The 23354-nt window shown below is 42.6% G+C and overlaps 1 protein-coding gene across 2 annotated transcripts in view; it reads right to left on the bottom strand.

The window, feature by feature from the left end:
• The window catches only part of FBRSL1 (fibrosin like 1), a 560327-nt gene that overhangs the window by 166349 nt on the left and 370624 nt on the right, over positions 1–23354 (bottom strand). For both annotated transcript variants that reach the window (XM_050906498.1, XM_050906499.1), the window contains exon 5: positions 21688–21717. In XM_050906498.1, coding sequence (XP_050762455.1) covers positions 21688–21717 — 30 coding nt within the window. The remainder of the gene's footprint in view (positions 1–21687; positions 21718–23354) is intronic.

The raw sequence follows: 23354 nt of genomic DNA on the forward strand, positions 1-23354 counted from the left end.
ATTTAACAGTACTTTTCATATACTCTCACCCATTTCAAGTGCCATAGACCCAGGCATGAAAAAAAAATGCTTAAAGACGCAAAGTAAAGCATTTAAAAAAACTGGGGGAAAAACACTTCGGGTTGTCCACACAACCTTAATTTAGCTCTCCTTTGCATGCATGCTTTAGTTGTGTAGTAAAACCCTTTTTGTTTTCAAAATCTGGCTCCCCTGTTTCCTCAGCAATCCTACCACAGGCTCTGGTTCCCCTATCACCACATCAGGCCCACACCTCCACCCTGCAGCATCTGCTGTCTTCCTCCACACTGCTGGATGCCAACAGGAAAAGCTCTAAGTGTAAACGGGGCGTGCTTTTGCCATCTACCATCTCTGCTCCAGAACTTTGCTGGCAGCAAGGAGGAGATGTAAGTGGAAGAGCACCCTGTGCTTAAGTGTTTCAGCTGAAATTCACCCAAATAATTCAGTCTGAAGAAGACTCTCAACAAAGAAATTCACAACGATGAAGTCTGGCCAGATTGTAAGCACATGAAAGCAGAGCCTCATGGTATAAATTGTAAGACAACCTTAACATCTAGCTTTCCTTCCTGTCCTGTTTACAGGAGGGTGGGAAAGACCTCTGTGTTTTGTGACTTTGAGAAGAATGAAGAGAACATGTCCCTCAAGCTCCCTCAAAATAAACAAGGATAATTTGTGTATCCAGGATGACAGTAAAGCTTCACAGTGAGAAGCTTCTAGCAGAGAATGAAGTCAGCTGCACATGACAGAGATAAATGCCGTTTCAAGGAAGAAATTTGTGCTGAGATCGGACAAGATTTTCCATACTCATCTTGCCTTTAGAAAATAACCCTGAACTTTAGACTTACAAAAACACACTGAGAGACAAGCATCTTTTACCTTGCATTGGCAGCTTCAGAAGAACGCTAGGAATAAATCATAGGAACAAACAAAATACTCATGAAAAACCCTCACTGCGTGACACAGACTGGAGCAGAGGATGCACTGAAACACTGATTCATGAGCAATACCTCTGAACCTGCTATTGTAAATGTCATTTCCCAACACCTCCCTATTCCCACCAGCAGGCTAAAGCAGCAATTAAAGAAGTGGGAGTACTCTGCAAGCCTTCCCTGTCTGTAACAGACCCGCATCCAGCTATTTCTTAGGTAATCCAATTACTCTAATGTGACCTTACTCCATGCATTTATGTCTAGTCAGACTACAGGACAGCCTGGCAACCCGGTGTTTTTCTTACGATGCAAACCTCTGTTCCTCTAATAACAGAGGTTATTACAAGACACAGCTACTGCACAAAACATTGCATCTTCTTTGCACCTCCCCTGCTCTCATTGTTTTCCAGTTGTTTGGAGCGCAATTACATGCCCAACCACAAAGGAGAACAGGTTGAGACCAGTCTCCTGTGCTCACTTCTTGGATTGTGCTTTCTTCCAGGCCTCCCCTCACACCTGGGAGAAGCTCCCCATTAACATCTACAGAGCTGTCTCATTATTCTCCTCAAAATTTTCCTTTACGGCAATGCCGTTGACGGCAGTTAGGCCTCTCGGGTACGACGAGGCCACTGCTTACCATGTTGACTTATGGGACCTCTTCAGAGCACATGCATCCTCTCTCTTGCTTTTTCCCTGGAACATGAGCTCCCTGGAGTGGGGACAGCCTTTTCGTGAAGTACGTAGCCTAGTGTGGATATGGTCCTTGGCCAGAGCTCCTGGGGGCCTTGATACAGCAAATAATACAAGGGTGATTTCCAGCATCACCTAACAGAGCTTTCTTTGGAAATCAATGACAAAGTTGCAAGACTGCCTATCCAAGCATCTAAGCCACAGCCTCTTCTGCAACAAGGGTTCAGAAATCTCTTGCAAATAGACCCACTAAAGAAACTTTGAAGAACTTGGATTCCTAGGCAATGTGTGAGGCAAATCCCAGTTTATACTCCATTTGAAACAGGCTTTTTCAAAGGGTGCAGGGCTTTTGCTTGGAAATATGCCGAGGGAGGTCCTTGGCCTGTATCCATTGACCTCTGATGACAGAGATTAGATAACAAGTGACTGCACGTGCTTTCAGCAGTGGTGTTGTGTGCTGAGAGACATAATAAAGAGCATGTATCATGGCAATACTCAGCATATAAAATTCCCTGGAGAGATTAGCCAGTGAGAAAAAAAGGCTTTGGTATGCCCCTGTTTGTTACACTGATTTTCCTGACTTTCCTGGAGTAAAGAACACTTTCCAGCTCTCTCCTGCTCTGAAAAATGCTACAGCCTCTGCAGACTCCTGAAGAAACCTGCAGTTCTTGATGCTCAAGGGTCACTTCTAAACACCCTTTATTTCCTTCTCTTCAATGCTTTTCACACTATGCTTTGACACGAAGTGTCTGATAAAATAAGACCCAAAAGCTAGGGCGCAGGAGAGGAAGGCATGCAGGTGTAAGAGCGGGCACATCTATGGCCATGTGAAAATGATAAATAAAACAAAACCAGTAAGGGAGTTTCTAAATGCAAAGGATCACAGTAGCCTGTCTAGAGGTTCATCAGGCAAGGGTTCACAGGCAAGATTTCTCATTAAAACGATCGGCTTTTCGTATTTTTTTGGCACTGTTATGTGACACAGCCCATAAAAATTTGTGCAGGAGCCAAAATTTTGAGGGACTGACATTTTGTCAGCCTGTGCTTCCCAAAGCACTTTGGGCCTTTCTGCTGCTATATAAGTAACTCAGTAATCACTGCTGCTTAATACCCCAATGAAGCTTGCAAACCAGGAAATTGTGCTGTACTAGTGAGAAATAGGTATTCAAGGCAGGGTTCATTTCAAATAGACACTATTCCCTACGCAAAATACAAAGCTGTGCAAAATGTAAGGGGCTTGTTTCATTAGCTAAAGCTTCTGATCAGCTACAGGTAAAGGAAACACCATAGTGCTTGTAATAACTCACGCAGAGTTTTTGTCATGCTTCTGATCAAGTCTACCTGGTTTTACACTCCTTTCTTCTAATTGAACACAAATAAGATTACACCTTTGGGCTTGAGATTATTTCTAGTTGCATAACTTCAGATCTTTCACCTTGCTGTGTCTTAATGTCTCTCTTCCAACCTTTGCCTAGGTCAAAGATGCATATAAACCTCTGCCCATGAGAAAAGCCATCCCACGTAGCTTCTACAGAAGCAGAAACTATCTCCTCTGTGCCTGGTGGTGCCACTGGATGTAGGGTCTGCTACAAGCCAGGCATCATCCAAGCCACAGGCACCAGCCAGGTACAGAGTCCAAAACTATTCTCCCTGCTGCGTCTCCTTCACCCTCTGCAGGCAGAGGCAGCTGCTACGAGGAACAAGGAACAACTCTTCCCTGTGCAAAGCTTTACCGAGCCCTGGAAACATCACAGCTGCCTTCGTGGAGCAGCTGATCTGCACAGGAATCCCAGTAATCAAATCACAGCGGTGACTTCAATGCTATTCCCCCACCACTGTACGAAAGGCCACCAGGCAAGGATTACCTAGGACGATTTAATTATGTGTGAAAACAGCTGCAAAGCTTTATGGGGTTTTAGGGTTGTTGTTCTTTGGATAGGAGGGGGGAGAGGAGAAGGAATTAGACATGGAGTGAGCTGGCTGGGGATGACCTGTGATGGCAGGGAAGCACACTGTAATACACACAAGCAAAAGATTATGGACTGATATGTACAAAGCCATTTTTTCTCAAAGGGTTTGCTTTTCATGACTTGTCACCTGGAACGGGGTCAGTGTGACCCGCTGCGTCTCCCACACTCCTAGTGCCACAAGAGATGACTGCTCGTTTCCTGCACCTACCTTCTTTATCAAACAAAAAGGCTACTTTGCCACTATTTACCTATACTTCCGTGTTAAAAGACCATGGTGGCCTAAGGGGAAGTAAGGTGTATTCTTGCTGATACTAGTTGAAATCTTGGTCATATTTAAATTAAAGAGAGTTTTATTACTGCCTTCGAACAGGCCAGAGTTTCTCCCATGAGAATACAGTGTCTGGAGAACAGAAGGTAACCAAGTCCAAGGAAAAAACTACACATTATCTTTTAAACCACCTTCTCTGAGATATTTTGCCCTCCTTGATTCCATTAAAAGGTCTCTGTGCCTTGCAAAATATCTGTAGAGGAAAACAAACCACCACAGAGAATACTTCACTTGGTATTAACTTTCATAAGGCACGATGAGAGCTCATCAATGCAGTCTGTAAGCTGGTTGATTTAAGGACTCCACCAAACATGTCTCACACAGGAATTACAATACATGTGGTATTTGTTTGTTTTTGTTTTTATTTCAATTTTATTTCTGGATTCTACTTTGCTTTGTAAGTTATTTTTCTTGCATGACAAGCAATATCCAATTATTCATGCACTGCCTTTTTTGTTTTGTTTTAAGTTGACATTTTGCCCAAGCTTAAGACCACAAGATGCTTTACTAGAGCGGTTCTCCTAGCTTCAACGAGGTCTCCTGTACTGCTGGCTTTTAAAAATTAGTACATACTAAACCTAATACACATAAAACCAAGGCACACAGTTAGTGACATCAGCCACAATTTCCCCTCCACAGGCGTGCGTGCATTTTCTCTATCTATGCACAATGGTGTTTCCAACCTGAAAACAATGCATTCAAGGAAAAAATATGGGCTTGTGTGATGGGATTTCCAATGGAGCCTGAAGGACTTTGGTATCCCCAGACTATAAAGAAAGTCCAGAGAACAGAATGCTTAACATCTCCAGCCTCCTTTGAATTCCCAGCCTTACTGAACCAAGAATAAAGAAAGCCTGGCCCATAAGCAGGAATCCACTAATTAAAGAGAAATGGGGCTTATTTGTCTTGGTTTCTGAAGTCACAGTTCTCCACTTCTGAAAACACAAGTTTCTCACCAGTTCTTTTCTGCCCTAGGGCTGTGACCTAAGCAGCTTAAATGATACACAGATTTTGGTCGAAATCTGCTCCTTATTTACTGGACTTCAAATGTGCAAGCAATTACTGAATGGGTCTCGTTTATTGAATAAAAGTATTTAGGCATTATGTTTACAAAGGCCTAGAAACATTAAAATCTAGTGAAAAACAATTATTTTTACAGAATACATCTGCAAGCAATATGAAGTCATTTTGTTTTTGTAAATTTCTCTGTAATAGACATATTGTTGATGTGGAAAATGTTCACATTGCAGCAGTGAATTATTTTGAAATGCCAAACTTAATAAAGGAGAAATTATTCCAAATAATATCACAACCCTTAAGGAAAAAAAAAAGCCAAAATACCAGTGGTTTCCTGACTAGTCAATCCTCTTCAGATTGGCAGACCTCTTCAGACTAATCAGGAAGAGTTAGACAAATAGTTACTTTATTACAGAGGCTGTCAAATAAATCAGAATCTGGCGAGCAACTGTTTCTGAGCCCTGCAGCCTGCCTGGCTTCTTTTCCTGTAAAACCAAGGCAGTTACAACAGACCCACGTATGTGTGTGTTTGTCTGCAGAGCGACGTGTAGGCTTCAGGCCTCTAAACAAAACTTCTTCCAAATTTGGGCCAGCATTTTTCTTGGCTTCCCCAGGTTTTGTTGTGGAACATGGCTGAGAGAAGAAATGTTTTCTAACCAATTAATTCAAGTCACTGCTGTTATTTTTAATGGAGAGCTCTGAAGCTCAGCTCACAAAGGGTAATGCGAAAATAATGTTTTAAACAACATCATCAGAGGAATTAGGCCACGGACTTGAACTACATTATCTGATTCTCGCTGCAGCTATTTTGCCCCCAAAATGTTTGCTCTTTACAGTGGCACGATGAATGGGAATTTTGCCTAAGGTACAAGCCTGAGACACGGCCACAACTGAAGGTCACAGAACAGTGAGTTTCAGCCATCAGCCACAAGAAATGGTTGCTTGTGCCGCTACACCCCAGACTCCAAACACACTCCTAACACCGGTAGGCTTTGTATGTTTGGGAAGGAGTGAAAACTGAGGTCTCGTTTTAGCAGGGCACTGGGGCACATTTAATCTGCTGTCCCACAGCACTTCAGCATGTATTTAAACTGATGCAGAGGAGACTTAGGTACATAATTAGACCTTAGCATTACTCAGTCATTCTGCTGAATAGAGGGAAGAAGAGTGCTGTGTTGAGCGGTAAGTAACAACATCACCTTTTACACCTCCTTTCAATCCATTTTGTGTTGTTTATCTGCATGGAACAGTATTGATTTGAAAGGCAACCACAGGGCAGAGGGAAGGCAAAAAGGAGACAGGGCAGGGAGGGAGGAGGAAAGTTTCAAATTAACATCCAGAATGGGTCTAACGAACACTGGGGCGTACAGTCCTGTTTGAAATGTTTTCAAGCACAGCTATTATACAGAATATATTCCCCAGCTGAACAGCCAAGAAATGCAGTTGGAAACTGTTAAGACTGCCCAGGCAAGAACTGTACTTACTTCTGCCTCCTTTACATCCACTGCAATCCAAACTGGCAGCACTGACAAATCAATTCAACACCAGTGATGTTACAGACTTGCTAAGAAGACAGGATATAATAACTTTTGAAGCTAATAAGATGGCTTAAAAACTTCCCTTTTTTGCACTGGACCACATTAAAAGCAAGCTATGCAGATGGACTTGCACCTGCTTCCAGATGAAAGTGGTAGCTAGTGCAGTGCTATTCTTAACATGAATTAACTTTTAATACAGATCTGCTTTAGTTCTAATTGACTTTACAGTGCTACTAAAAATAACTATTCATCTAGCTGGCAGGCATGCTTCTCCCCTTCCCCGTGTCTCAATATGGACAGGGAACACTACAAGCACCTCGGTGCAAGTGGCATCAGCCTTTTTCTCACCCAGAGCAGTTTTCTACTCCCTGTGCCACTTTTTCCTCCATAGGGCCAATGGTGAACAACTGTCCACAGCTGGTAGCAAAACTGCTGATAACTGGGATTTGTGTCCTAAAAGTAACTTATTTGGTGCAAAAGCCACCCCCATAAATTTAGCTAGCTGTAGCCTATGTTGCCATTCCCACACGCATGTATGAAATGAACACACTGCCACAAAATAAATTCAGCTGCTCCCCAACAGCAGCCCACATACCTGCTCCTACACTGCCACAAGCACCATGTAACCCACTCCTCGAGGGAGCGGCTGGCTTGGAGAGGGGATGCTGGAAGTGCTCCTCGTTTCTCATCCCAGTGCGTGACTGGGGCTGACCTCCATGAGGTGGTGGGCTGTGGTGGGCGCAGGGCAGCCTGTACAACTACTAGTAGCAGCCCCGCCATGGCACGTGGGCCGAGATGCAGGAAGCCTTGTCCTTCAGCCACCACTGGTGCAGGTCCCCGCTGCTACTACCTGTGCTGGGACGAGCATGTGCCTGCACCCCACTCTGTGGACAGGCACTGTGAAGGGCAACTGCTATTCTCCTCTCATATGGAGCTTATTTCCCATTTCCTTCCTTCTATATGTTAGATTTATTTTCATTTTTAAGTGAAAACAAGTTTTTACTCATCTGTTTAAGGCAACTCGCCCTTCCATCTGGTTTATACTGTACATTATCACCTATTGTCCTGCCATAAGCCAATTTCTGAATGTTTGAGCTGTTGATGGTTGTTGGTGATAATGTATGATGCAGAAACAAAGCCAGAGTTGCAAAGACTTCAAAAGGCTGAGGATAACTAAGAACAAGGGTACTGAGGGAGCTGGCGGAAGTGCTCACCAAGCCACTTTCAATCATTTATCAGCAGTCCTGGCTAACTGGGGAGATCCCAGTTGACTGGAAGTTAGCATACGTGATGCCCATCTACAAGAAGAGCCTGAAGGAGGATCCGGGGAACTACAGACCTGTCAGCCTGACCTCGGTGCTGGGGAAGGTTATGGAGCCGATCATCTTGAGTGCCATCATGCAGCACGTACAGGACAACCAGGTGATCAGGCCCAGTCAGCATGGGTTTATGAAAGGCAGGTCCTGCTTGACTAATCTGATCTCCTTCTATGACAAGGTGACCCGCTTAGTGGATGAGGGAAAGGCTGTGGATGTTGTCTACCTAGACTTTAGTAAAGCCTTTGACACCATTTCCCACAGCACTCTCCTAGAGAAACCGGCTGCTCATGGCTTGGATTGGCATACTCTTCACTGGGTAAAAAAACTGGCTGGATGGCCAGGCCCAAAGGGTGGTGGTGAATGGAATTAAATCCAGTTGGCAGCCAGTCACAGGTGGTATTCTCCAGGGCTCAGTACTGGGGCCAGTTCTGTTTAATAACTTTATCAATGATCTGGACGAGGGGATCGAGTGCACCCTCAGTAAGTCTGCAGATCACACCAAGTTGGGCGGGAGTGTTGATCTGCTTGAGGGTAGGAAGGCTCTACAGAGGGATCTGGACAGGCTGGATCGATGGGCCGAGGCCAATTGTATGAGGTTCAGCAAGGCTCAGTGCTGGGTCAGACAAGACCCTGCACTTGGGTCACAACAACCCCATGCAATGCTGCAGGCTTGGGGAAGAGTGGCTGGAAATCTGCCCGGCAGAAAAGGACCTGGGGGTGTTGGTCGACAGCTGGCTGAATATGAGCCAGCAGCGTGCCCAAGAAGGCCAATGGCATCCTGGCTTGTATCAGAAATAGTGTGGCCAGCAGGACTAAGGAAGTGCTTGTCCCCCTGTACTCAGCACTGGTGAGGCCGCACCTCAAATACTGTGTGCAGTTTTGGGCCCCTCACTACAAGACAGACCTTGAGGTGCTGGAGCGTGTCCAAAGAAGGGCAACAAAGCTGGTGAAGGGTCTAGAGCACAAGTCTTATGAGGAGCGGCTGAGGGAACTGTTTAGCCTGGAGAAAAGGAGGCTCAGGGGAGACCTTACTGCTCCCTACAACTACCTGAAAGGAGGTTGTAGCAAGGTGGGTGTCGGTCTCTTCTCCCAAGTAACAAGCGATAGCACAAGAGGAAATGGCCTCAAGTTGTGCCAGGGGAAGTTTAGATTGGATATTAGGAAAAACTTCTTCACTGAAAGAATTGTCAAGCATTGGAACAGGCTGCCCAGGGAAGAGGTTGAGTCACCATCCCTGGAGGTATGTAAAAGACGTGTAGATGTGGCGCTTGTGGTTTAGTGGTGGACTTAGCAGTGCTACGTTAACGGTTGGACTTGATCTTAAAGGTCTTTTCCAACCTAAATGATTCTATGATTGTTTTGACTAAACCCAGACATATAAACCAAGAAGCTGTCACTTCTTCCAACCTTGCTCTCCCTCTCCGGAGTCACCTTTTAATTTGTTGCAGTTGCACATGATCTCTGTGTGTTAAGAGTTCAAAGGAAACAGCCATCCAAAAAACATCTTGATACTCCTCCACCTTAAAAGACACTTCTCTGATGAAGGTATGAAAACAGGTTCTAATGCCTCAGAAAGAATAAGACTTTCAATGTAATACATAAAGCTTTACGACTTAACAAAGCAAAACCAAAACATACTCCAGTTCAGCTAAAGGTAATTATTTTTTCAGGAATCGTCTATCACCTGCAGAGACAGTTAGGGTGTAGAAGGCAAACATCCAAGGGTTAGTTTTGGCTGAGACAGCACAGTCTGCCATCCAGACTCACATGGAGAGAGGTTAGAGCACAGAGCTGAACAAGACGACTAGGAACTTGTGTCCCACAACACTTCTGATTGATTCACTGCGGGACCACAGGTAAGTCACATTTTCTCTGAACCTCAGTTTCTTCAGTGGAAAATGCTAATAATGATGTTTATTCAATTTCCTAGCAGATTTTGGATAAAGCATGCTCACAAATAATTTCTGTGTGTTATCTGTACTCCAGGAGTGACCATGAAATGCTACGTCATCTGCTCCATGGGAGGACACACTCTCTGTCTTATGGATCCTAAAATGTAACATTTGCAGTAAATACAAACTACCACTAAATGCACACCATCCTATACATAACATTTGGTAGGCTTTGTGGGGAAGAACCACAGATGAGTCCTTCTAGGCAGCATATCTTGTGGAGAAAACCATCAATGAGAGATTGCCGGCTTATAGCCCAGAGGCCAGCAGCATGGGCAAAGCAGAGGAGGTGCAACTGATGCCGTCAGACAAAAACAGAGAGATGGGAAAAGGCAGCGTGCTGCAGGATCTTGAAAAGTAGGACAAGAAACCCACATTTCACAAAAAAGGGGGACTAAAAATACAAGGATGGGAGGGAGACCTTTTTGGTGGGATATACAATGTCTTTTTATGCGGACAAGCTCAATAACCATGATACAAAAAATTCTACTTTCTTCAACTTCACCTTCTGCAGGTAAGGTGAGGTTATCTAAAGATTTAAAGAGGGGAAAAGTGACTGCAGTCACTCAGTAACCAAGATCTGAGTGTCCATAATATATAGTGACATGCATAACACACACTGGTCACTTCAGCCACCTTTGTGGCAATTAATAAAAAGAACAGACACTTTAAAATCTTTGTCGGTTATCAAAGGTTACCCTGCACTTTTATCCTCACATGATACGCTTAACTCAGTTCATATATGAATGGGATCCCTTTCAATTTTAGGCTAATGTTCTTTTATATTTATAATATTCAGGATAGCTACACATGCTTGATTACCTTTAAAACACTTATCACGATTCCATTTAAAAATAAATGAATCCCATTTAAAAGTGACTTGTCCCCATCTTCTAGTATTTATGGACAAGGACATATGGGGCTGATTTCTCTCATTATTAAGCAGCATGTCTGAGGCTTAAATCATTTAAATTATTCATTGACAGCAATTGGGCTACTCATGCAAACTCCCACTTACATAAGGAGTCCCAGTGACAGGACCAGTCAAGTGGATGAAGATGGCTGAACAGATTTTGGGATGCACTGAGCATCCACAGATACTGCTAACTTTGATTAGGGTGAGGAGCACTTTTGAAAATCGGGCCCCATCTTCACTAATGAATATAATTTAACTGGGACTTTCAACATGGTTATTCTGAACGACATTTTCTTCAAAGGTTACCATGACTGAGGTTCTGAGTGGTGATCAGTAGTAGCTGAAGGAGTATGAGTGACTGTGCACTGATTACCATAACAAAACCCAAGCCTGCTGCAAGACATTTCTAGAGCACTGAGTTACGTGGGACTTCCCTTTTCGGTGTGGGTTCAGGGTGTTCCTGACAGTGGCCAGACACAAGGTGGATATCTCTGCAGAACTTGGGCTATGAAAGCTTTCATGGAGAACAAAGCTGACCCTAAGCAAATGAAGAAAAGCATCTCCAAGCAGCAGAAACTGCCCATCTCTAGTATGAACACTACTGTTCCAGCAACACTGAAATCTGAGACAGGAGATGGATAAATCAACTGCACTGTTGAGCTTAGACTGCAATAGTCCAAATGACAAAGGCTGTAAACATTTAAAACTCTGCTATAAAGAGACTTTCCAGCCTCTCACAGACTACTCTGCTCTCCGACCACCCCACTGGTGGAAGACCTTGAGCTAACTGTTAGTGTGTTTTCAATCAGTGGAGTCAGAGTGAGAGAATAGGCATCATCCTTCATGGAAAAAAAAGTTATCGTTATTCTTTGCAACATTTTTTTTTTAATTAAAAAGACATGTTTCTTGCTCTCTTCAGAATAAGCCTAAGGAACATTTGTAATCATTTTCAGGTCACATTATATTGTACGTATTGCAGCTGATTTCACAGCTATGTGGGCAAATTACTATTTTTCTGCACAACTAAATCATTATCAAAGTAACAGCAGACAGTAAGCATCACTACCATCTAGCAGTTACAACGCATTTTAGGAAAACACGGTCTAGCTCTTGGATGAGGAAACTTTCATATTTCAGCCAGATCTCTCTTCCCTGCCCAGCCCCACCTCCGAGCACCAGCATGTATTGGACTTTGTCCCTATACGTGATCTTGATGGTAAAGATTTTGCTTTGTTTCTTTTTCCCCTAAGAAAGGCAAAAAGGTTAGTAAGTCTTTAAACTCTCAGTTCTTAAGGCTGTTAATATTTCACATTGCCAGCAGGGAAAGGAATTAAAACTGCCAGTAGCTATCCAGATAGATTTTAAAATCCCCTTCCCTCCCCCTTCTCTCTGCCTCCCTCAGCTTCAGAGGATATTTTCCCCGCAAATTGGTTTTAAATTAAGGAAGGTGATGAAGGCAATGTGCCGTCTCAGCATTTTCCCAGGTGCACTTAATCTAATTTCATTAAGGAGATCAGGACAGATGATCGCTACAGTCGAAACATTAAGTCTGTCCATTTTTGTATAAAAAACCATTAAGTCTGTCAAAGTGTCGGCGGGTGGGCTGTTTATTATTGGAGATGAAGGCGCGCTTTGCTTCCCCAATAAACTGTCAGGAGTAGTAAACCACAAATTAAGTCAGCTGCTGCCAAAGATTTAGGCAAAGATCTCCAACTAATTTTGACACAGGTGTGGGAAAGGCCAAGGAAATAGAGGCCATAAGTTGGTCTGTACCCTTTGGAAAGCAAGCCTTTTGTGTGTATTTGAGATATTTCAATCTGACCCATCAAAGAGTGGAAGACTGGGCATATGATCAAGCAGAACTGCTGATGCTTCTGACACTCTGGACACAGTGTTGACGGGAGCTGTGCAACGGCATGCACCGCAGAGCCCAAACCGCAGAGTTTACCTTCGCTTTAACCTGCACTCATCCTGTCGGGAGTCATCATCTTGTCTTATGCAGACAAGAACTCATAAAAGCTTCATTCAAGCCACTGCTCTGTTTTGAACTAATGCACAGCTTTGACTGAAACGTAAAATCACATTCCTCAGATAATCATACCGATATCACACACAATTAGAGGAAACCCATCAAAATGCAGAAACTATGGAAGACTATTTAAAAGCCAAGAAAGAAATCAAGTGAAGCTTTCAGATTGAATTTTCAGGCACTACAAAATCAAATGTGAGCCATTTGCTAAGAAGAATACCTTACTTGTCAAGAAAAATGCAGCTGGGTAGAACTTGGTATTAAAGACCATCAAGAAATGTTAAAAAGTATAAAATACTAACTGGAATTACACAGTCTTTACAGTACATACAGAGAAATTAATAATCACTAATATGGACTCAGGAGTGATATTCTAGCTGGAGCTTCGTGATGAGGGAAAACTACCATGTTTGCAGGTAACATGTGCTATGTACTGCTTTGAGCATCAAGGGTGGGCAGAGCAGAGGAAGGTTCGTTTTCCCATCCCAGGTGCAGCGCGGGGAGGAACAGAGCCCGCCTGCTGGCAGAGGCTTCTGCAGCGCTGCAGGGATTGGGAGGGAGTGGGAGAGGTGGAAGGAAGCCAGCCTACACCATGAAAAATGACTGGCTCACCCCTGGGTAGACCCAGAGCTGAAGCTCACAGGTGAATGAAAAAAAAAAGACTTTTCCTTGCTGCTTGGGAAGAACTGCATGGAGCTGGCGTGTCTGTACCACAGCCAGTACTAGAACTAAGCAGTGACCCTGCAGGGAGCAGAGGAGGGCTTATTTACAAACACTTATTTTAATCTCTCTCACTTTGAGTTTTCTCTGTTTGTAAAGTACCTCACTTTGGTTTGTGTTTGTGGAAAGCTGGGACTCTAGCTCTTAGGGACTCCTGCCCCTGAGGGTGTACAGCAAAGGCTGGGCAGCACCAGCTGAAACATCTCCCCTCACTCAGGGTGCCATGGCAAGCCCCTTACTGATTTTGCAGACAAAAGCAGCAGTTGATAAGCAGCTGATAAGTGAAAACAGCAGCTGATAAGTGTTAGGAGACCCACCTAGGGAAAACAATACCCATTTCAATCATGATGCTTTAGGTAAGGGTGAATTCCCAAGCAAGGTCAGGCAGACATTACTTCTAGTCTTTACTACTCATCCAAATGTTGTTGCTGCCTCTTACATATCTGGAAAACTCCTGTAGTGAAACCTAGTTTGGATTTTATTGCAAATTGCACCCAGAAGCAAGAACCGTTGGAAAGCTACAAAACCCAAAGCTGACTCTTGGGCCATCCTTGAGTTGTATTCTTTACGCCTGCATAGGACACACAGTGTTGCATACTATGCTCTTCTGTATTATTTAACCTGGTAAAACAATTTTGGAATACAGTAATGAGAAACTTCGCAAGCCAAATGAGGGCCTGCAATTGCAGCTATTGGAGTATGCATCTCATCTTCTTGGCATCTTTATGGTTAATTAAATCATTCAATTTAATTAATTGAATTGCCTAACTCAATTGCCAATTCCTATCACCTGCCTACTATGTTATGTTCTATCTGATCACCTTCCAAGGAGTTACTGTCATTGCACAGGTAGCCCTTTGGATTTATGGCTATGTTATAATGGTGTTTCTTGATGTGGGCAGACAGCTGTACAAGATTGCTCTCTTCCCTGTTGCCTCAGATCTTAAAAGTTTCTTCACAAGGTCCCTGGAAAGATAAGAAAATGCTTATGGATGGGGAACTGGAACAGGGAGACATTAAACAATAGAGAAAGCAGAGAGCTAGGGATGTGCCAACTGCCAGCGACAGAACTGGTATTATCCTGTCTTGCCCAACAGCCTTCCATAAGATCTCTTCCGTCCTTTTATGTGAGTTAATGATGGATTTTTTTCAGCAAACTAGAACGCTCTTCTCATTGTTTGCTCTGAAAATTTTTTTCTACATTTTCAAGGATGAATACGAACACCACAGACTGTGATGACTCAGCTTGTTATATACAGACTAATGTACTTAAAATTTGAGTTTTTGTCTGGATAAAAGAAAAACACAAAATCTCCGTAGGAGGGAAGAACATTGGTGCTGAAGCTTTGAGTCTGTTTAATTTTTTCAATTGCATTCTTGCTTTACTTAAATACAAAGGTCAAGAAGGGCCACTATTACTAATACTTCTAACTGGAGCTGCAGACCCTCTTGTTGCGAAGCACGACTTGGAGGGCTCCTTTCCCTCTGGAAGGGCTTACAAGGCCTAACTCCATTACCCCAAGTCTCAGTGGGAACCTTTGTGTCTGCTCCGTGCACATGGTGGGTGGAATGATGGAAGCCGAGGGCATGCCAAGTCTCTCCTCCATGTGACATTTCCCGAAGAGCGACTGAGTGAACTGGGTATGCAGTGGGCTTGCAGGATGCTACTTTGCTGGTAAATCTGTTCATGGAGATCGATGAAGTAAAATAAATTAACTGAGTGGTGAATTTTTGTCTTCCTGTACTGGCAACAACATTACATTTGCCTGTTTATAGCACCCGAATCTTTCAAGGGCTACAAGGTTATTTTAAATTCAATACTTTCATATTGTTTAAAAAGCAGATCTGTTTTTAGTAACAACATGCAGCTTGTCTGTCAAACAGAGACTTTCTACCATTAAGAGAACTAACCACCTTTACCCAGTTATTATTACATATAAGTCAGGTTTCTCACCGATTTTCACTCCGCATCACTGGGTTTTCAGTCTGTAAGAATTAAACCTTAGAAGAAACACTGATTCTGTGCACATATGTGCATGCACGTGTGTATATGCTATACCAATGCATGCTGCTAAGCCTGCAACACCGCCCAGGCACACGCTTCTGCAACTGCATTCAGAGTTGCTGTCCATAAGCAAGAGCATACTATGGTAAAAGGACCACTTAAATACTGTCTGAAAACCCAGCTGGGAAGTAACTGGCAAATGGAGACTTCTCGTTATTATTCACAGCTGAAAACTGTCATACGCTGAAGTGTAATGCTAACAGAAGTGCAAATACTGCCATGTGAAAGCCCTTGGTTCAATTCCATGTTTGATCTCTCCCTTCTGCTGCAACCACTAAGAACTGAGATTGCTGGAAAAGTACCAAGTTTCATTTCTCAGAGAAAGGGACAAACTAATGATGGACAAAACCAATTTGGGAACCTTGGTCTGGGTAAGCTTCAAAAATAGCAAATAACAGATTACCTGAAGTGGGAACTAAATTTCCAGCTTCATGGAAACAACAGACTTATCAGATGGAACCCACTTTTTCCATTGCTAGACAAAATGTGAGGAGCAGGGGGAAAGAAGCCTCCAGCAACAGTGCTACCAATAATAGCCCCTGTGGACTTCAAATGAGTGGCACTGAGGGGTCCAGGGACTGAGGCTTATTCCAGCCCCATGAGACAACACACTGATGTTGTACTGGTTCATTGACAAATGAGGCCATGAGAGCAGGAGTGTAAAGATGCAACAAAACACACAGAAATTTGGATTGATGTAGGATCTTTGGGAACAGACACTGCGCAGTTTGGCTTCGTCTCCCCCACTGAACTTCACCTCAACTTCCAAAGGCTTTCACAATCCCCTTCCCTACATCTCACCTTCCTTGACCACCAGCTACCTGATAGAGCTCTTCCCTCCCTGGACTTCAGCAGCTCCTGTCTGCTCTGCTCCTGCCTCTGTAACCGCTGCTGTAATTCTGACCATTGTTAAGACCATCTTCCCAGAACTTTTTCATCTGGTGTCATGAGGCTTTGTCTTATTTCTGGGTAATCTTATACACAAACACACATACACAGAGTGACCAGTTCTACTAGAGTGACTCCTACGTCTCTCTTCATTATTACATGCCTTTCTCCTGCTGCCTAAACTATGATTTTTCCTGTGGGCTTGTAGACACCTTTTCAAGGTCAACACCGCTGAAACGGAAGTGACAATTTCATCCCCCAGATCTTCCACACAGTTTACTGTCCTCATTGCTTCCACTCCTATCACTTCCACCTCTCACTCAAGCCCATAGTTCTCAGTGCTCTCTTTGACTCACACCACTCCCTACATCTTGACATCCAACCTATGTTTAAGTCCTGTATATCCTTTTTCTCTATAACATAATGAGCATCCTCTGTTCATCCACACAACTAAGTTCTTGGTCAAGCTCTCACTGCCTCACCTTTCATTCACCATTTTATCCTTTCCTCTGGTTATGGCAGATGTTACTGTGTCCTTGCGCCAAGGAAAAAGCTGCTGCAAGATCATTTTCCTAGTCCGTGGCTTTGCTCCCTACACAGCTTCCCACGTCCCGAATTGCAAACTATCACTCTTCACGTTTTGACTCTTTCACAGCTTACCTCTTCTTCCCAACACTGACACTCAGTATCGATGTAAACTCTCATCTCTCACTGGTCTGACCTGATCACCCCCTTGTTAAACTTTCAAATAAGCACCTCCCTACTACTTACCACTGTGCCCTTCGCTACAGAGAATAACTTCCCATTCACGGCCATAAAGCTACCTGATTTTCTCTCTCAAATGCCTCCTGAAACCTTTCCCTTTACCTTAATACCTACAAAACTAAACCTGGACAACAAAGAGGCTGCTGACATACTGAAACAGTGCTGCTGTTAACAGTGCCTCCCCACTTATCTGAATCCCTTCACTCTAATCTCATCCTTAAGCCATGAGCTGTTCTGCATCTGTACAGCACGTAGCAGGATGGGAACCCAGCTCGTGGTGGAGCGATCATAGCACTACCGTGTTGCTCTTCTCCCATGTATCAAGTGCTAATCGCACCTGCTCGTGTGCTGCTGCATGCTTCCAGGCTCCTACTGGGACTCCGAAATTAGCACAGCAAACAACAGCATGGCAAGGCTGAATTCACATTGCCGCGAGCAGGACCTAATAAACTCACTGTGCTGTTGCAGAAAATAGTGTGCAAACACTGTTTTAGAAACCTCACTTCAAAACTTTTTGCTTCCATCTTGGATATAGCTTTACCTGTCTCAAAGGTTGCTTGCTATACCTAACACAAACACAAACTACAGAACAAATGTATGGTAAATACTGATTCAACTTAGAAATAGTGTCATTTTTTATACATCTTACTTAGCACCACATTAAATGAAGGAATGCCTGATATCTAACCCCTGATTTGGAGAGCTCGCTTACACTGCGGGGCCATGTAATTAAGCTGACAACCCACAATTTTGCACACAGCAGACAGAAGTCCAACGCTGAAAGAACGTGAACACTGAATTACTTTTAAAGAAAGAAAGAGGCTTTTTTTTTAATGCAAACTTGAACACTGTTATTAAAAAAATGAGAGCAACATTTTGGAGTAACGAGCAGAGATTACTCATTCCCTTGTTTTACACAAGTTGACTTTTGGCTTTCTGCAGAACACCATTTAACAGAGCACATTACCAAGCTGCTAGCCACTTTTCACAGTGATGCTAAAGCAGGTAAGAGACAATAAGTGGAACTGTTGATGGTTTATATTACTCTATTATGTTAATGTTCACTAAAGTATGCCATAAGCTCTCTCATTACATGTGTATAAACCAATTCTCTGTGGTGTTATTCCTGTGCTAAATGCTATAACTACATAAATCTTGAATTAATGGAGACTTTATAGTTCCTGAAAATGAAGGGTAATTGCTATCTGTTAATGCTGTTGTTGCTATTAAAGGAAGTATATATTTTCAGTAACAATGTTTATGGACCGTGAGCCTCACATCGCAGCTATTGCACACTGCAGAGATAGTGTAATACGATTATCAGACTAACTCCCTTTCTCTCCCTCCTCCCTCACAAAAAGCACAGTATCATTTCCACAGCTTCGACAAACTACGCAGCAATTCTCCTAACAGATGCAGAGTCCAAACCGATGTCCTTCAATGAATATACAGTAAAAGAAATAGGATTTGCATTTCCATCTCTGGGAACGCATGATTTGCTAAGTTTCTCGCTTGGTTAAATGGCTGGACAGCTCACTTTATTAGTTTGGGTATTTCAAACAGTTTTTCGAGAAGCGTGTGGTGACAGAATGATAGGTGTGAGAAAGTATCATCCCACTTACTTCCTTTGAGATTTCAGCAGTGACGCAGAAGTGAAAGGCTATATTTGGCCAGAGACAGTTCTCAGAAAGTATGATGGGTTGGACAAGTCCCCAGCCTTGAGCTCCTCTTCTCCGATTATTAAAAACAGCAGCGCACTGTTTGGAAACAGTCTCACAATCTGCTGTGAAACTGTACCTTGCACTAAAGTAATGGCTCCTCAATTCTGATATACTGTACGTATGACTGACTATGCTCAATTACTTTCCTCCCCCGGTGTACTGCACAACACTGCACAAGGAAAAAACCAAAACCATCAGGAGTGTGTTTATATTTTTCAATGCAGTGAGGGTAAAGCTTTAATTTTACTCTAACGTCTATGTTTTAAAACATTAAGAGCTCAATAGCCCATGTACCTATGAACTAAATAAATAGTGGATAATTAGTAGTATGGTACAGAGAGAGAAATAGGAGGTGGAAAATGTCAGTTTTGCTTCTAGCTCTATCACTGACTCAGTTTGTACTTGTACGTGAACTTTTTTTGCCTGCTTTCCTCATGAGTTACATACAGACGACAGTGATCCGCTGTTTATGACTAACAAAAAGTGTTATGCAAATCAAAAGTACATTAGTAATTCCTGCCCTGCCCTTCATTAGTGCCAGCACGCGTAGGTGTACCTAGAGAAAGCTGCTTCTTGCTGACCAAGCAGGAAAGCAGGATTGTTCTGCAGCACTGTGAAATGCAGCCGACCCGTCGTGTAATTCGGGAAGCCTGATGCTGGGCTACACAGTATGTTGAATACTCCGTCTGGCTGCAATAGCCAGAGAGCATTATTAGAAGACACATTTTGCCAACACGTGGAAGGGGGAAAAAAACCACTCTTCAGTGTAATCCCTCAAGACATTCACGCCAATATTTTTATAGCTCCTTGTTGCATCAGCCAGGTCAAGTTTTAGACAAATACTCAACGTGTTTCCAGGGGAGTATAGTATGTCAGGTATCAAGAGAGAAAGCCAGGCTGCCCTTGTGTTCCCCAACTGGAAGGCAATGTTGCATTTACATTATCCCCATGAAAGGTTTGAAGCCTCTTCACTTCAACCTTGGTGAGTTTACACACATGTGCACACGTCTTTGCTGACAAGAAAAGCAACCCTACTTAATTCCAGAGACCTATTTAATATAACTGATGTCATGTCTCATGTCTCTACAGATCAGGTAAGAGATAGAAAGATGACAATCTTGTGCTGCTCTCCTTATGAAGAAATGTTATTATTAAGGTGGGGTCACCTTAAGGAGAAGGTAGCTGGGAAATATGTGAGCCTAGAAGGTCAAATTACAGTTATAGATATGTAAAGAAATGCCGTATCAATGGTAAGGAACACTATAATAGCATTTAATTTGCTGTAAAGGACAGTAAGTTACCAGCCAAACACAATGCAGCTTCCTCTGAAGGTAACCTCAGATCCCACATTCTGAAAGCTAATCAATGTTGTTCAGATTTCAATTTCTTCTCTACAAGGTGAAGTCAAACCTAATCTAACAAACGTCAGTCTCAGATGTAATGCCGCTAGCTGGGTCTACCAGTGTAATTTAGATAATCATTAATAGCATAGCTGTATAATAAAACTACATGTCACTTACAACTTCATCTGAGGTTTGACTGGCAGATCTTTAAACAGTTTTCTAAGTGATTGCTTTTACTTTCTTTGATTGGGCAGTCTAAGAAATGTTTTAACTCCATGGTATCTAAGCTTTTAGGGAATAATTTTTCACCCTCACCACCTCTGCCATCAGCCATGCTGCTGTGTAACCTTGTACGAAACAGAACTCGGCGGGGGGGTGTGGTGGTTTTAGGGAGTGACTTTATACATATATACACATATAAAATAAAATAAAATGAATAAAATATGTTCAGTATCTTTCATTCAACATATATGATTTAAATGTTTCTCTTCAATCAAGCCTTCATCTCAAAACACAGCTTTTGCCATACTCCAGGGATATTTGGTATCTGATGGGATTTTTAAAAGAAGAAGCTGAAGAAACCTTAATGCTTCCCAAGCTCTAACAATATTATAAAAAAGAAAAAGACTTAACCAGAAGAAGCTTTTAGTTTAGTCTCTTGAACTCATGGTAACCTCCGATGTATGGCTGCAGCCAAGTGTGCTGCCAAGGAGACAGGGCTATCTGAAGTCAGCCTTTACTTTTGTAATGCTGATCCAGTAGAAACCTCTGTGCCACAGCTTCTCATGAATGAATGCAAGAGACTGGACAGCCAAAATATAATAAAAGTTTGATGAAGATCTAACCTGAGACTGCCAAGTTTGATCTGCCAGAAGAGAAGTCAGCAAGGGATACTCAAGTACATTTGATGCTTAAAAGCATGATGCAATTGTCTCTACGTAGTGGGATTTCTCTGTTTTCCTTGCAAAGGTGAAACAAGAAATCCCTATTCAAAAACACACAACTACAACCTTTCAACAACCAACCTCTGTATTCAAAAGAAGGTCAGAAAAATCATTGCTCTGTGATAAATATGCATGCAACGTGACAAAACACTCCTTGACAGTTAACACACTGCCTTTGAGGGTAGGTTCCAGTTGTCCCATCTTCAAAGGTTACTATAAATAAAATATGGGTTCCTGACAAGTTATCAGAGGAGACTTCCTCTGAAACAGTACTAACACTATGACTCGGGTCTCACCAAAAGCTCACATAATAATCAAGAAAGACTATTATTTTAATGGGAGTTTCTTTTCTGTAAACAAAACCTAGTGAAGATCACAGAGTACCTGATCCAATGTTTTTTCATTCAATTATAGATATTTTAAAATTTGACATGAAGACTGGAGGAAAAATATTATTTTCAAATTCATTCTTATTTTGACTATGAGGGAATTTCCAAGCTAGTAAAGCACATGAAAGAAGAAAATTCAGTCTTACCTTATCGTCAATATCACTCTCGCTGTCACACTGTGGATTAGAGAGAGAAAAAAAGATTTTGAGAAACACCTTTCTGTATAGGGATCTTTTGCATCATCCTCTTAAATCTTTAGGATAGCTGTTTATGATGTTCTCAGTTCAACGAAACACACTTTTGATGTTTGCAGTAATGCCTTTTAGATTGCTAGCACAAACCAGACAAAGCCAGTTTCTCTCTCCTTACACAAAAATATGGTATACTCTTATTTGGATGGGGGAAAGCGAACTTTAAACAAAAAAGACAATCAGTGATGCATTATAATAACAACTGTAACATGAATACCACAACAAAAAGCATGCCTTTTTATCATCCCAAATTGTGGAATATATAGTAACAGTTTTGCATTGCTTCACCTTGATAAGCACTTTGTCATCTAACAAGGAAACTGTGAAACTGGCAATCAATTTCTAATTTAATGAGTGGTACCAAGAATAGTAATTAAAATACATCATAAATTCTGGTACATTTTTTAGTTTGAATGAGATCACGATGCCAGGAGGAAGTGTTTACTTAAAGAGTTTTAGAGTGTAATCTCTTACAGCCTCTGAAAATGAAATGCTCTATTTTCACAGCACAAATGATGGAAAGATAACTTGAGCACTGAACATTTCAGGACATGCACATCTTGTTGGCTGGAGCTGAGAAAGATTTACAATCGGGAACAAAAATAAATCTCTTGGTGTCTGTTATACTGACAGAAAGTGGCCAGTGCATTTTGTAGCTTTTGTGCACAACAGGAATTTTCTCCTTCAGCCAGCTGCTGCTGGGGATGGTCTGGGTGGGTTTCTGTAACTGGCGGCACCCTATCGAGTTCACTGGTTCAACAAGAGGGGACTCTGCAAGCCAGCAATGACAAGCTACAAATGGGGAAATGGTCCAAGAGAATGCACATGCTTTGGTGTCGTGAATGTAAAAGAAGGAATAGATCTGTTTGGTCATTTTGTCCAGCTCCTGCTCCTCGTGGAGCAGGGAGGGGGGATCTTTCCTGTCACATCCTTTTATCCTAAAGTTACAAAGCAGAAATTTCAGCTGTTACATTCTTGGTTTTCTGCAGATTTTTGAGAGATTATTTAACCTCTTCTTCTTCTTCTATTTGGCACGTGAAATGTTGACCCCAAAGACTTGAGGAACCTTTTACTCTTCAATTCTCTGAAACACACTGAGCACACGAAGAACCACGATACAGTGGAGGGGTCTCCCATGGTGATTCTGCAGTGAAGACTGCTCAGCTTCCCAACTGCCTCCTTATTTCCATTTAACTGCAGTGGAAACGCTTGGTTTAAGGAACCTGTTTTTCTATAGTCTTGACCAAGCAGAACTCTTTTTCTTTCAAAATGAAACCTTTTTACACTGCCCCACCTGATCCACAGCATGTTTTTCACAGAGAAATCCAACTGTTTAGAGGGATGTGCACAGATCTAATTGTATCTGTAACCATTCTGGGAAAAAAAGGACCTGAAGCAAAAATGGAAGAAATTACAGGAAGGCAGGACACTGCTTTGAAGGGGCCGGGGAGCAGTGGGTGGGCAAGTCCTATGGGAATAACCAGGGTTAATGGCAGCAGACTGCATTAAGCCCTAGCCAATTACTTTGTGCATGGAAGGCAAGAACATCAGATAGCCACATC

This window comes from Gymnogyps californianus, chromosome 16 (genome assembly GCF_018139145.2).
Source record: "Gymnogyps californianus isolate 813 chromosome 16, ASM1813914v2, whole genome shotgun sequence".
In the NCBI taxonomy this organism is placed as follows: domain Eukaryota; kingdom Metazoa; phylum Chordata; class Aves; order Accipitriformes; family Cathartidae; genus Gymnogyps; species Gymnogyps californianus.